The 13,981-nt window shown below is 39.1% G+C and overlaps 1 protein-coding gene across 3 annotated transcripts in view; it reads left to right on the top strand.

Annotated features, from left to right (window-relative positions):
* Nucleotides 1-8,234: 8,234 nt before the first annotated feature.
* The window catches only part of LOC117452181 (protein mono-ADP-ribosyltransferase PARP14-like), a 44,463-nt gene continuing 38,716 nt past the window's right edge, over nucleotides 8,235-13,981 (top strand). For all 3 annotated transcript variants that reach the window (XM_071204321.1, XM_071204320.1, XM_034090664.2), the window contains exons 1-4: nucleotides 8,235-8,505; nucleotides 10,206-10,288; nucleotides 12,406-12,433; nucleotides 12,616-12,666. In XM_071204321.1, coding sequence (XP_071060422.1) covers nucleotides 8,319-8,505; nucleotides 10,206-10,288; nucleotides 12,406-12,433; nucleotides 12,616-12,666 — 349 coding nt within the window. In that variant the 5' untranslated portion in view covers nucleotides 8,235-8,318. The remainder of the gene's footprint in view (nucleotides 8,506-10,205; nucleotides 10,289-12,405; nucleotides 12,434-12,615; nucleotides 12,667-13,981) is intronic.

Genomic DNA, 13,981 nt, shown 5'->3' with positions numbered 1-13,981 from the left:
CTTCCCCTGGTCGGAGATGGTGGTGGAGGATCTGTAAGACTCATTTATCCACATATCCATGTTTCCCCTTGAGGTCAGAACGGCTCCACAGGAGGAGTCACGTATTACTCAAGCTTAAGTGACTTTTCAGATTAAGATGTTGCATTATACACTGAAAAAACTCAACCGTTGACTTTAATGAAATGTATTATTTCAACAAATTTCACATTGTGTTGGTTGAAAGCAATAACAATAAATTATACCTAATGTTCTTTATTTAAACCAGATATTATTGCATTATGCAACCATATTAATAATCTGATAATGTCGTATATTAAATAATATATCAAATATGGAGGACATGCAGAATTTGTACTTTTTATACTTGACAATACTTTTGTACTTTTACTTAAGAATACGTTGACATAAATGTATTGCTACTTTTACTTAAATAAGAAATTGATGGTCTCACCAATAACAGCAGGAAATAAAGTAAAGTTTTTAGACATTATTCGATGAAAAAGTGGCTTTCGAAGCGTTGGTGAGTTTTATGGATATTGACAAAGATAAGATGATGTACCTGGGGCCTATACTACGAAGCTGGTTCAACCTAACCTGGATATGTTTGAGTTAGCCGGTTGGCCTAATCCAAAACATACGGGCTCTCGCTAAACTGTACTACGACGCTGGTTATCAAGTGGATTGCTCAAGCCAGCCGTGTCCTATCTAGTTAGGTGCGCGTTCACATGAAAGGGGTGGTATCTGGAGCATTCGACCAATCACAAACATGGAGAAGCGTACTGACAGCGCAGTGTCATACTTCCTGAATGAAAAGTGAACTTTAATACTAGTCAAAAATGAAGAAGTTAAACTTTAAACATCCATGACTTAAACACTTTATCCAGGATCAAAGCCACAGAGCTGCACCTGCAAGGTGAATACAGCTGGCAAAAGAAAAAGTGTTTGAATGCGTACATTAACAGGTTTATGATATCACTGCCCCGTCTAAAACACGATCTGACTTTAATTACATTTGACTCGAGTGTTTCCTCAACTTAATGTGTTGCTTAAAATAATACTTCTGCATCCAGTATGTGACACTGTGAGTGTTGCACGGCCAGATACGGCTCAGCTGACTCAGATAAGGAGATATATGATACATTATGAAGTGATATGCCGCGGACTGTACTTAATGTACTCTGATCCGGTTACTTATGTTGTAGCAGATATTTAAGTAAGCTTTCTTAACGCTAATGTTATAATAGTCAGATTGCTCTGAAGATGGAGGTGATATTCTATTAATGTTCACGTTCACACAGTCGGTGATTTTTGCCGGCCGTCTTTCCAGCGACGGCAGTTTTTCTGTATTTCCTTTCTCCTGTAATATGACTTGATCGCTTTAAACTCCGCACACTGAGCTCTGATTGGTCAGCAGGTGGTGCTTTCACTGAGTTGAGCTCTTAGCCTGCAACCTAACCTGGTCCCGACCCGGTTAGCTGCTTAGCATATATTACCATGGAGATCTAGCCTGCTAAAAAGAGAACCAGCTTCATAGGACCGGAAAGCCGGAGTTTTCCCTGAATTTAGCCGGCTAAGCGAAAATCCTGCTTCGCAGTATACCCCCCTGGTCTTATAGGTTTTCATGGATGTTGTAGTTCCTCAGCAACTGACAGGCATTGATTTAATTGACATTCTGTGTGTGTATGTGTGTGTGTGTGTGTGTGTGTGTGTGTGTGTGTGTGTGTGTGTGTGTGTGTGTGTGTGTGTGTGTGTGTGTGTGTGTGTGTGTGTGTGTGTGTGTGTGTGTGTGTGTGTGTGTGTGTCTGTCTGTGTGTGTCTGTCTGTCTGTCTGTCTCCAGCTGTGCTAACAAGAGGTCCTGTAAGGTCCCCGTCACTGAGCTGGTGTTTAGTAAATATGAGTGTGTGGAGGACACCAGGTACCTGGAGGTGTCCTACACCTGCACCACACCACCACCTCCTCCACCTCCACCACCACCTCCAACCAAAGCTGACTGTACGTTCACTCACTCACACACACATGCACGCACGCACGCGCACATGCACACACACACACACACACACACACACACACACACACACACACACTCACATGCACGCACACACACACACACACACACACACACACACACACACACACACACACACACACACACACACACACACACACACACACATACTTTTAGTCAATACATTTATTGAAATGATACATTTCCTAGTCCCTAACTTTACAAAGACATGTTTGTGTTCTTATCATCATGCACGTCATTAAATGAACTTAAATTAAATGTATTATGTCAACAGATTTCACATATAATAAGTTCAAATGAATAGTATTGCTTTCAACTAACCTAATACAGTTACTGTATGTATTGACATAATTTATTTAAAGTCAACGTTTTAGTGTGAGGACCTTCCACTGTCACTAAGCGGAGAAGAAGTCATTATTAACAGCTAATACAAAGCTTATAAACTGCAATAAACCGACCGTGTTGAGGTGCATATAACTGTTGCTACTAAATTATCCTTTTCACCACATGTGTCACTAAGTAATTAAGTCAAGTAACAACACCAAAGTATGAAAAACACTAACTTATGTAAGATTGCACAATAATTAGCATCATACCCATAGGGCAATACGTAAAGCACCTATTATGCAGAATTTGCCATTGCAGAATAATACATTTTATATTGTTGGATTGTAATTGCGTTCATCAATATCTATAATAGTAATATCATGTAATGTTCCAACTGTTAGAGGTGGAGCTCATTTACATGACTTAATATGCTATCAGGCAGTTTCATCATAAATAGCATAGAATTTATACCATTTGCATTATCAAGAGTTAGACCCCCGGTGTGCCCTCTAACTCCATTACTATTTTCTCTGGTATTAGAACCCACAAATACAGGTGTTGAAAGTCGCCTTACTAGTCATGGCGATGATATTGTTCTATTTGTAAAAAAATCTCCTGTTTTCTCTGCAGGTGAAGAAAAATCTACAGATGAAGCCTGATGCTTGCCAGATGCCGTGAACAGAACATTATGAAGACACCTCGTCTCCATTTCTAACATCAGACTAATAAGTGGACACAGAAAAATGTTTGTCATGTTACATCAGTTTGTTCAAGTCATGTATCTAAATGCTTACACACATATGAGCGTATTTACTCAACAAGGTTTTTAATTGAATGAAATCAATGTATTCCTCCTATGTGATGAAATAAAGTGTTTTCTTGTGTCTTTAACACTGCATCTTCATTGGCAAAACCTCACCTTTATGTGCAGTAGATAACTAGACTAGAGAATGCAATTCCTGAAGAAAATGCGGTGTGAAATTATTCACAACCCGTCATTTGTCAGTACAAATAATAATATTGAATAAAGTAAGTAGGCCCAGTGGCACAGCCCCACCTAGTGTCAGCAGAAAGTATTACAAATAATGATTACAAAAAAATACAAAAAATTAATTAAAAAATATATTTTAAGATCATGTGTAATCATCTGATTCGTCTGTACATTGCTGTTTTAGTATGTGTTCTTCTAATTAGTGTCTACAGTGTGTGCCTATTGAGCTGTTTAGAGCCATGTGGGACAAAACCCGATCCTGCCCCTCCCTCTCTCACTGTAAGTGAACGGTAACTGTAAAAACTACACTGCGCATGCTCAGAGTATTTTCCTATTTAATGTGTGTGGCAAAACAAGTATGACCATAGGGGCATAGAACCATATATATATATATAAACACTAGATGACTCACCCGCGCTGCTGGCCAATGGAGACCGATGTTGCCACATGGCGGCCATCTTGCCACAGGCAGCTCGCTCATTCATAACATTAAAGAGCCTGTCACACCATCCCAACAACTGTTGTGCAATGACATATTGGGCTACTAGTAATCTCGAACCGTCAGTTTAAAAAAGAAAAAGCGATACCGTTCCGTTAAATATCAATAATTTCGAACATCGCGGGGAAATTCCTTCGACTCATTTTGAAGTTTTGGGGGAAGCCGGAAGTGACGTCAATGCGGGAACGCTTCACTGTGAGGCGAGAGAGCCAAACACGGACAAAGTGTGTTGTTATGCGTAGAAATGGTGAATTACTGAGATTAGGCACGTTAATAACGTTTTAATGAAGTTGACTACAGTATATTCATATTTGTCAGTGCTTTCATGTCAATTCGGCGAACATAAACATAAATGATCGTGGTGAAGATGATGATTACATTAGGATTAAAAATCGGTAGTGAGAGCTGCTGAATTTCCTCCTGTCGGATGTGATATAAAAACAAATCGATTATTTTTGTGGTTGTAAACTCAAGTGGATGAAACTACATTTATTAGTGCTTTCATGTCAATTCGGCGAACATATGATACATTAAATGATCGTGAGGATGATGATTAAAAATCGTTTGTTTAAGCCGGTCTGCATTTCCTGATGAGAAAACAAACCGATGCTTTTTGTAGTTGTAGTACACCAACAACATGGATTAAACGTGTGTTTTTTTTACCACAATGTTGGGGAAATTAATGGATAAAATGCACGGATTATTATTATTCCCACTCCGATCGGGACACTAGGTCCACCGTTTCCCCGCAGCGAGGCTCCCCCGTTGACAGTTTACGTGGGCTGGGTGCAGTGGCGGACTGGCCGGTACCGAAGTGGGCCGGTCGGATAAGTAACTAGCACATCCCCCATAGGCGGCGCGTGAGGCTCAGGTTTGAGAAGGCTAAATAACTTCTTTTACCTGACGCTGCCCGCCTCCGGCGTCTATAGAAAAGAGATCAACTCAGTGTGCGGAGTTTAAATCTCTCAAGTCATATTACAGGATAAAGGAAATACAGTTTAAACTGCCGTATGCAGAGAAGACGCCGACGTGTCGCACTTATCATTCATATTACATCATCAATCAGATCATCGATCATATAATATCATAATATATCATATATTTCCTTATCTGAGTCAGCTTCTCCAGCCTCATCTGGCCGTGCAACACTCACAGTGTCACAGACTGTATGCAGAAGTATTATTTAACACATTATGTTGACGAAACACTCGAGACAAATGTAATTAAAGTCAGATCCACTCGTGTCTTAGACGTGAACGTGCTCTCAGCTAGAGAGAGAAACCCTGGCTTGATTTACCGAGTTGACAACCAGCGTCGCTGCTTAGCGAGATCTCGTTTGTTAGTTTGTTTGTTACTCAAACATATCCAGGGTCTGTTGAACTGGCTTCGTAGTACAGGGCACAGGTGGATAGCAGCGCTAAGGTCAAAGACACAGACATTATACATTATATTTGTATTTTACCAGGATGCAGTGACACAAATATTTACATATTTACATTTACTATCTACAGCACCCGCCGCCCCTGACATCCCCCACTCCCCCCGTTGACAATTTACTAGCGGTACTGAACTGGGCCGGTCGAGAGTCCCGGGATGATTTTTAGTCCCATTCCACCACTGGCTACATGACCATATGATCGCCCATATTGACGCACCTCATTCCTAAACTTAGAAGATACAACATAAACCGATCCTTCAGCCTCATATGAGCTCTCAGACACGTTCAACATTAACCTGTCATCGCTGTCTGAGCTTGCTGCTGTGTGCGCCGTCGTGCGTTTACATCTGACTGTATATAAAGGTTTACATGCAGATGCTGGGATCCTGGATGGTGCAGCTGGAGCGCTGTGCCCGCAATGACGTCACCCATCATTTGGCGGGACTTGAAGAATCCGCGAGAAGATCCAGAAAATTGTCAACATTGAAGGGCAGATTAATGATTATCAAAGTACAAATATCCAAAATCAGTTCAGTAACGGTTTTCAAGGGGACAATATGTACTCAAATTGATGGGTTTGGATGATGGGGGAAAACCGTGGCACAGGCTCTTTAAGTCTATGGTGCACTATTGAAAAACCGTAGATTGCTCAATTTTCAAACGGTTTGGTTCGTTATAAACATCTAAGATGTAGTTATGATACTGCATACTTATAATTATAATCATTAACTTTTTTTTTCAACATGTCTTGTTGTCTCTCCAACATGCTAATAACGTTTATAATAAACCAAACCGTTTGTAAATCAGTCAAGATTTCAGCGAGTTAAGAGTATTTTTGTGCAATTCACTCACCTTAAAACAGCTGTAGCAGTAGTTGTTGACTGTGGTAGGATGGCCGCCGGTGAGCTACGCTGGCGACTCCCCCTTGAGCCATCTAGTGTTTATATATCTATGCATAGAACCATAAATATATATGCATAGAACTGCCATCCCCACCATACGTCATCTCACATCATTCAGAGCTGATTGGCTGTAAGTACGTGTGCCGCGAAAAGTGTGGTGTGTGAAGAGGAGACGAGAGAGCTGCAGTGACGCGTCCTAAAACCCGGAAGTAAGCTGCGCATGGCTTCCCTCGACAAAAAAGCAATGAGATTTCTCCATAGGATTTTATAAAATAGCTCCAAATTATACGGCTCTGCTCCAAATAAGATCTGTGGGAAACGTAGCTGTTAGATAAATGCACGTTTTGTTCAGCCGGATAATATCCACATGTCTACCCTACTTTTATAATTTTCAAATCATAAATATATTGATTAGATTAGATTTATGATAGACTTTTGAAACTACAAGAACATAAGGAGGACTTTTACAAAAAAGTAATAGAGATTTTTGTCCAGAAGGATAGGCAAATGGACTTAATCTTCAAGTCAAGGTAAGACCACCATTTTATTGAAAATGGTATCTTACTAAGAGAGAACAATTCAATATTTAAATAATAAAATTACATTGTGTGGGTATCCTTCTGTTGAACTGTCTGTTTAAAATTAATTGAAGCACCAGACAAAAAAAGCTTTTGAAAATAATATTATATTTTGATTTAGGTCAAAATATAATATTTGTAAACCTGAAGAGTCAGTAGCGGTGCCTCACCAGCCACGAACCTCACTGCACGTCACTGCAGAAGCTTCAGACATCTAAGTTGTTTGTGCCCCACCACTTTTGTACATATAAAAACGCCACTGAGTAGGCCTACCAAAATCCAATATAAAGAGGTGTGTCTGCTGTGTACAGACAAGTATTGATTTCTGAGTATGAAGTTATTTGGTCACATGACAGAGAAGCTATTGAAAAAAAACCTGAATTTTCAATACAAATATAAAAATCACAAGACACGTGGTGCCGGCAGCATCACTGTGCGTGGAGCTGCACTGACACCTGCTGGACAAACATTGGCACTGCAATATGAGCCAGGGTGCTTGAAAAAAACCACCTGGAATAAAAATTGTAATATTAAATAAAAGAAGTACCCAAATCCAATATAAAGAGATGTGTCTGCTGTGTACAGACTAGTATTAATTTATGAGAGTTTTTTGAAGTTATTAGGTCACATGACAGAGAAGCTATTGAAAATATGTACTGCATATTCAATAAACACATTAATATGAAATAGAGGAAGTACCAAATCCAATATGAAGAGGTATGTCTTCTGTCTACAGACTAGTATTAATTTATAAGAGTGATTTGAAGTTATAAGGTCACATATATGCTATTAAATCAAAAAACCCTGCATTTTCAATATAAATATTAATAAATAATGAAGGAAGGACCAACATCTATTATAATCAGGTGTGTCTGATGTGTAAAGATAGTATTACATTCTGAAATGGATTTGAAGATATTAGGTCAAATGACTTAAACTATTGAAGAAAAACGCTGACATTTCAATACTTACTTATTATACTTATTTACAAATATTCATAGTAAATAAAGCAAGTACCAAAGTTCAATATAAAGAGGTGTGTCTGCTGTGTACAGACCAGTATTCATTTCTGAAAGTGTTTTTAAGTTATTAGGTCACATGATGAAGAGAGAAGAGCTTGAATTAATTATCCTGACGATAATAACAGCACTTCGTTGGTCCCTAAAATGAGTCCAGTCCATATTATGAACTCATTTAGGGACCATCAACGAATGATTGTAGGCTTCTCTGACTTGTAGTTGGGTAGAAGTATATAAAAATTGTACTTAAGTACAGTACTTGAGTAAATCTACTTAGTTAACCTATAGGCTACTTTACAGCACTGCTGGGGGGAGGTTGTTCCTAAACTATGTTTTATTTGATATTTTGCTGAGTATATATGTATTATTATCAGCCCACGGGAAGTCATTTGTAATATGTCGAAGCCTCGTTGTATTTCTGTGAGTCAGCAGCAGGTTTAAGTTTCCCTGCGAGATGAAACGAAAGTAAAAGCAACCGCGACCAGAGAGAGCTTCGTGTGTTGTTGTCAGTCTGTCGGAGAGTTACCGGAGAACACGATGGAGCAGACCGAGAGTCCGCCACCGGTGACCGTGGAGGGGGACTGGGGTCCGGCCCAGACCAAGACCGTGAGGAACAAACTGGAGCTTTACTTCGGGAGCAAGAAGAAATCCGGCGGAGGGGACTGCCGGGTGGAGGCCAAGGAAGAAGCTCCGAGAGCGGCCGTGTTCTTCCAATGCCCGGAGGGTGAGTTACTGCTTAAATTCTACAAAAACAAGTTACTGCTTATGTTTCCGTTGGTAACAACATTTTAAATATTTAAAGTTTCGTAGACAGTTTGAAAACTTTTCTACAACAAATCATTATTGATTTCATAAAAAAACTACAGGCCTGGCTGTTTTACTGCGACACACGAGGACTGTTGTACACAGTTCAGTTAATAATGATTTAAAACTCATTATTTATTTTATATTCACCACAACACTTTTTATTTTGTAGGCCTACTTTGAATCTTTCAGATGATGTTAACACTGATCTCAGCTCAGATTGTCACATGACTTCACAGCATGCACGTCACCTCCTCCTTCCAAGATTGTTTTCATGCCTGTGTGTGGACCATGGTGTGGACCGGCCGTACTGTTCGAGTGACAGCCGAGGAATGGTGATGTGGATCAGAGGCTCAATTATTATGAAACAATAATAATTGAGTCTTTGAGCACTACTCAATACTGCAGTGCTCGCCATACATTTTTTACTTAAATAATTTGACCGCCTATGTTACTTGTAGTTATTTAATTGCTCTTTTTACTACACTGTTAGTGTATCGTTTTATTATTATGCTGCTGTGTTTATAGTATCTTTGTAACTCTGGCACAACAATTTCCTTCGGGATAAATAAAGTCCTATCTTATCTTATCTTAGTATTAGCAGTATAACACATATTATACAGCTCCCAGGGAGCAGTGTGGGGGTCTGATGCCCGCTCAAGGGCCCCTCAGCAGAGCCAGGGAGGGACACTGGCACACCTCTCAAAGGGCCAGGCCATTACAGTACTTGAACCAAGCCCCCAGGAAGTGCACCGGAGTCTGATGAGAATATTCGTTGTGGCCAAACGGCGGTACTACACTTCCTTTAGGTTGCTGGGCCCGGAAACACTTTTTCCCATTGACTTACATTGGGAAAGAGTGGTCTGTAACTCGTTGGATAATTTTTTTAAAACTAAATAAACAACCCAGTATGAACACTTGTATAGCTCTTATTAAAAACATTCGTTCCTCAAGTTGTAAAAATGTGCTAATAACGTTATTCTGAGAGTTATTTCCCTCTGCATTTAAGAGTATTTAGTATGTTGTCTTAGTATACTGTACATACTATTCATGTAAATACCTTTCTATATCTTATTGTTATTATAGTTTTTTTTAATAGATTTTTATAATAGTTTGAATGTTTTTTGTATTTTTTACACTTTATCTTCTTTAACTGTGATTATACACAGAGGCAAATTCCTTGTATGTGTAAACCTACTTGGCAATCAATCTGTTTCTGATTCTGAGGCTAAGTGGTTTTCTCATTGGTTGATTATATTGATATATTTTTTCTTTACATTTTCTCAACAATAATATGAATGAGGAAAGCGGTTTGATTAATGTATAGTACAATTACGAGAGTTTGCACCCTATACTGTATATGTGCAACATTTACCACAGAATTGAAGTTAATATTAAGATGCATGAGAAAAAGTAGAACATAAATGATAATTAAAAACATTTGGCTCTGCTTGAAATGATCCAGCATCTTCCAAACTAAAACAGAGCTAATCAACATTTTAAATCCAATATTTAATCAACAATCAGTGTCAAGCCATTGCTTCCAATTCTGTATGTGTTCAGAGTAGTGGCTAAACTTTTACTGCTGGGACGTTAATAAAGTGTTTGTTGTCATTTCAGTGAGAGAGCGTGTCATCGCCAGAAAGAACCATGAAATCATCGTGGGGAATCAAACGTTCAAGTTACATCTGATTTCTGCACCGGTGAGTAGAGAACGTGTCTGAGGATTCCTACAGTCCCTAAATACAAAAACATAGTGTGTCTGTTTGACTGCTTTCAGTCATCTGCTCCTTTTATAACATTATTGGTTCTTCTTCCTTGATCTGCATGTAAATACATTCCTGAAGGTGCAGCAGGAAGTTGGACACTTGCTGATGTGGACTTTGCAGTCTGACAGCGTGTGTCCATAACCCGATTAAAGTGCACAGCAGCTGCAGACAGATTGTTGATGATAAATAACTCATAATAAGATTTAAGAGTCAAGAAAAACATCCAAGAGACACCATGTTCGCTGGGGAGCCTCTTGGATTAATCTAATGTCCCTCAATGTTAACCTCAACAACTCTTTATTTATTCCCTTAAAGGTGGGGTAGGTAAGTTTGAGAAACCGGCTCGAGATTGCTAGAATTTGAAAATACACAACCGGAGAAAATCTGCCACTTCCTTATAGAGCCCCTCCTCCAACACACACGAACGCGCACATGACCAATGAGGGCACGAGATAAGTTTGTGCCCCGATGGAAGGCTGACAGGCAGGTAGGCTGTACATTTTACAGTATTACGGCTTCTACAGATGACATTTTTTTATGAATTTTTTGTCAAAGCACTTAAGATATTCATTGCTATCGGGATGTTAAGAGCATTCCATGGAATATAACAAAAAGTGTATCTCGAGCCGGTTTCTGAAACGTACCTACCCCACCTTTAAATTTCACATTTGTTTAATTAAATTATCTTTAAGAAGTTCCACAGTGTCATTTAAAGTTCCACAGTGTCTCTTAAATGTCACATATAAACCGGTAATACATCTCTTAACTTTTCTCCCAAACTTGTCTCAACATGCTTAAGACACCATTACAATACATCTCAACATAGCAAATGTTGTAGTTTGCTGCTATATTCATGAATCTGAATACCTCTTAACATCAACTTCATTTTCTGAATTTTCTGACTCCCTGAAATAAAGCTTACAATATTTACCACTTAAAGAAACACAGATTAAACAGGCGAGTCAGATTTGGCTCCTCTTCCTATATCACATGCAGGTAGAGGTTGGAGAAGTACTCTTGTACATGAGTAAAAGTAGAAGTACCAGAGTTTAGGAATACAATGTTAAAGTAAAAGTCCTGCATTCAAGAAGTTACTCAAGTAAAAGTAGAAAAGTAATAGCATCACCAAAATATACTTAAAGTACCAAAAGTGAAAGTAGTCATTGTGCAGATTGGTCCATTCCAGAATAATATCTATGATATGTTTTATAATGATTGATCATGAAAGTGTTCTCAAAGCTGGTGAAGGTGCAGCTAGTTTGAATGACTTTGTATACTGCAGGGTAGCTTGTGGATTTACTCCAGGTGGAACTAAAGTCTGATTCAACATTTGATTAGGTTTACCATCATTAATCCAGATCTGTAAAGTAACTAAAGGTATTCAATAAATGTAGTGGAATAAAAGTACACGATATACCTCTGAATTGTAGTGGAGTAGAAAGTACAAAGTAGAATAAAATGGAAATACTCAAGTAAAGTACAAGTATCTCAAAATTGTACTTGAGTACAGTACTTGAGTACATCTACTTAGTTACTTCCCACCTCTGCATGCAGTGTTGGGTTTGGTGGATATGTAGACCTGTGAGTCGTCAGCATAACAGTAAAATGAGACATTATGGTGTCGGAGAATAGTACCAAGGGGAAGGAGGTAAATTATGAAGAAGAGTGGACCCAATACTGACCTCTGAGGATCGGAGGGTCATTAAAGAGCAACAGTTAAGGGTCCTCCTTATACAACTAATAACAACGAATATTAATCAATCAATGGGATCGATAAATGTATTCTGATAATCAATATGAGTTTGAAAGAAAATAACGTTAAAAAGAAGTTGGAAAAAAAATTGTTATCTGATATTTATTATAAGTATGTGATGGTATATTCAAATGTTTAGATGTTTGCTTATATTTTCAAAAACATTCTAAATGAATTGTTCATGTGTTGTGGGATTCCCAGATGAGGATCCCCCTTTTACAGTTCACATGAAAAACTGATTTTTAGACATTGGTTCAGTCTGCCTGACTAAAGCTATGATTTTGTTTTCACTCCTCAGAGCCCAGTGAACAGTGATGACGCCTCAGGTAAAACTCTGTTCTTCTTCTCTGGTTTCATGAGCACAGTGTTATAGTTTGAAACTATTTAATGTAATTTTTTATTTAAAATTGCATAATTCTTTTATTGAACATGTTTCACTGATTTGCTGAGTTTCATTGAGTTCAGTTGTGAAGATAAATCCTTTAAACCTGAATGTCTTGATTCTCAGATTTACCGGCAGATTTAAAGACTCCTGAAGCTACTGCAGAGAAAAAAAAGGGTAAAAAAACTGGGTTTGAATAAAAAAAGAACACGGAACAACGTTAAACTACGGGAAGTTGGTGCTGCAAATGTTACTTTTGTACTTATGTGCTTGACTAAATGAAAGTTGCACTTAGCATTCAGTAATGGCTTTCATCCGTTAGCTTGATTGTCACGGAGAGTCTAGTAGTTCAGGGATGGAGTACTCGAGTCCTGGACTCGGACTTGAATCGGACTCGAGTGCCGATTTTCGGGACTCGTGACTCGACTCGGACTTGCGCACTGATTGACGCGACTTGGACATGGACTCGTGAATTCTCGCGTACGATGACTTGGACTCGGACTTGGACTCGTGAATTCTCGCGTACGATGACTTGGACTCGTGAATTCTCGCGTACGATGACTTGGAATCGGACTTGGACTCGTGAATTCTCGCGTACGATGACTTGGACTCGGACTCGTGAATTCTCGCGTACGATGACTTGGACTCGTGAATTCTCGTGTATGATGACTTGGACTCGGACTTGGACTCGGACTTGGACTCGGACTTGGACTCGGACTTGGACTCGGACTTGGACTCGTGAATTCTCGCGTACGATGACTTGGACTCGGACTTGGACTCGTGAATTCTCGCGTACGATGACTTGGACTCGTGAATTCTCGCGTACGATGACTTGGACTCGGACTTGGACTCGTGAATTCTCGCGTACGATGACTTGGACTCGTGAATTCTCGCGTACGATGACTTTGACTCGGACTCGTGAATTTTTCCCCCACGATGACTCGGACTCGACTTGTACATTGATGCTCCGACTTGGACTTGAGCAAGTTTTCTCTGGAGCACTGACGTCCTCAGACTCTCTAACTGATGGTATTACACACCCTTGCTTTTATACAATCATTACCAACGTAAGAGCTTGTGCCCTTATCAGCCAGGTGCTAAAAACCCAATGCAACTATTTAGTATATGTTCATTTATTCGCCATCTATCGGTCATTCTACATGTGTGTTTACACTGCTCCGTTGTCCATTGACATCCGGTAAAAGTTCCTTCAAATAAGAGTCCCGATCTTATTACTATCAAAATAAAAGTGCAAAACGAAAACTTTACCATAAGAAAATATTGGCATACAAATATAATCACTTCTCTAAAAGGTAACTCATTTTAAATATAGTTAGACATATTAAAGGTCATTTACAATAATAATAATAATAATAATAATAATCGAAGAGTGGTGACTCGAGAGTGACTTGGACTCGTGAATTGGTGACTTGACTACAACACTGGTTGTTATCAAGTGACTCAATTAACCTCCGAGCAAATGTTCCCTAAA

Source organism: Pseudochaenichthys georgianus, chromosome 9, assembly GCF_902827115.2.
Source record: "Pseudochaenichthys georgianus chromosome 9, fPseGeo1.2, whole genome shotgun sequence".
NCBI classification, from domain to species: domain Eukaryota; kingdom Metazoa; phylum Chordata; class Actinopteri; order Perciformes; family Channichthyidae; genus Pseudochaenichthys; species Pseudochaenichthys georgianus.
The sequence above is the reverse complement of the archived record's forward strand: the minus strand, read 5'-3'. Positions and strand labels throughout refer to the sequence as shown.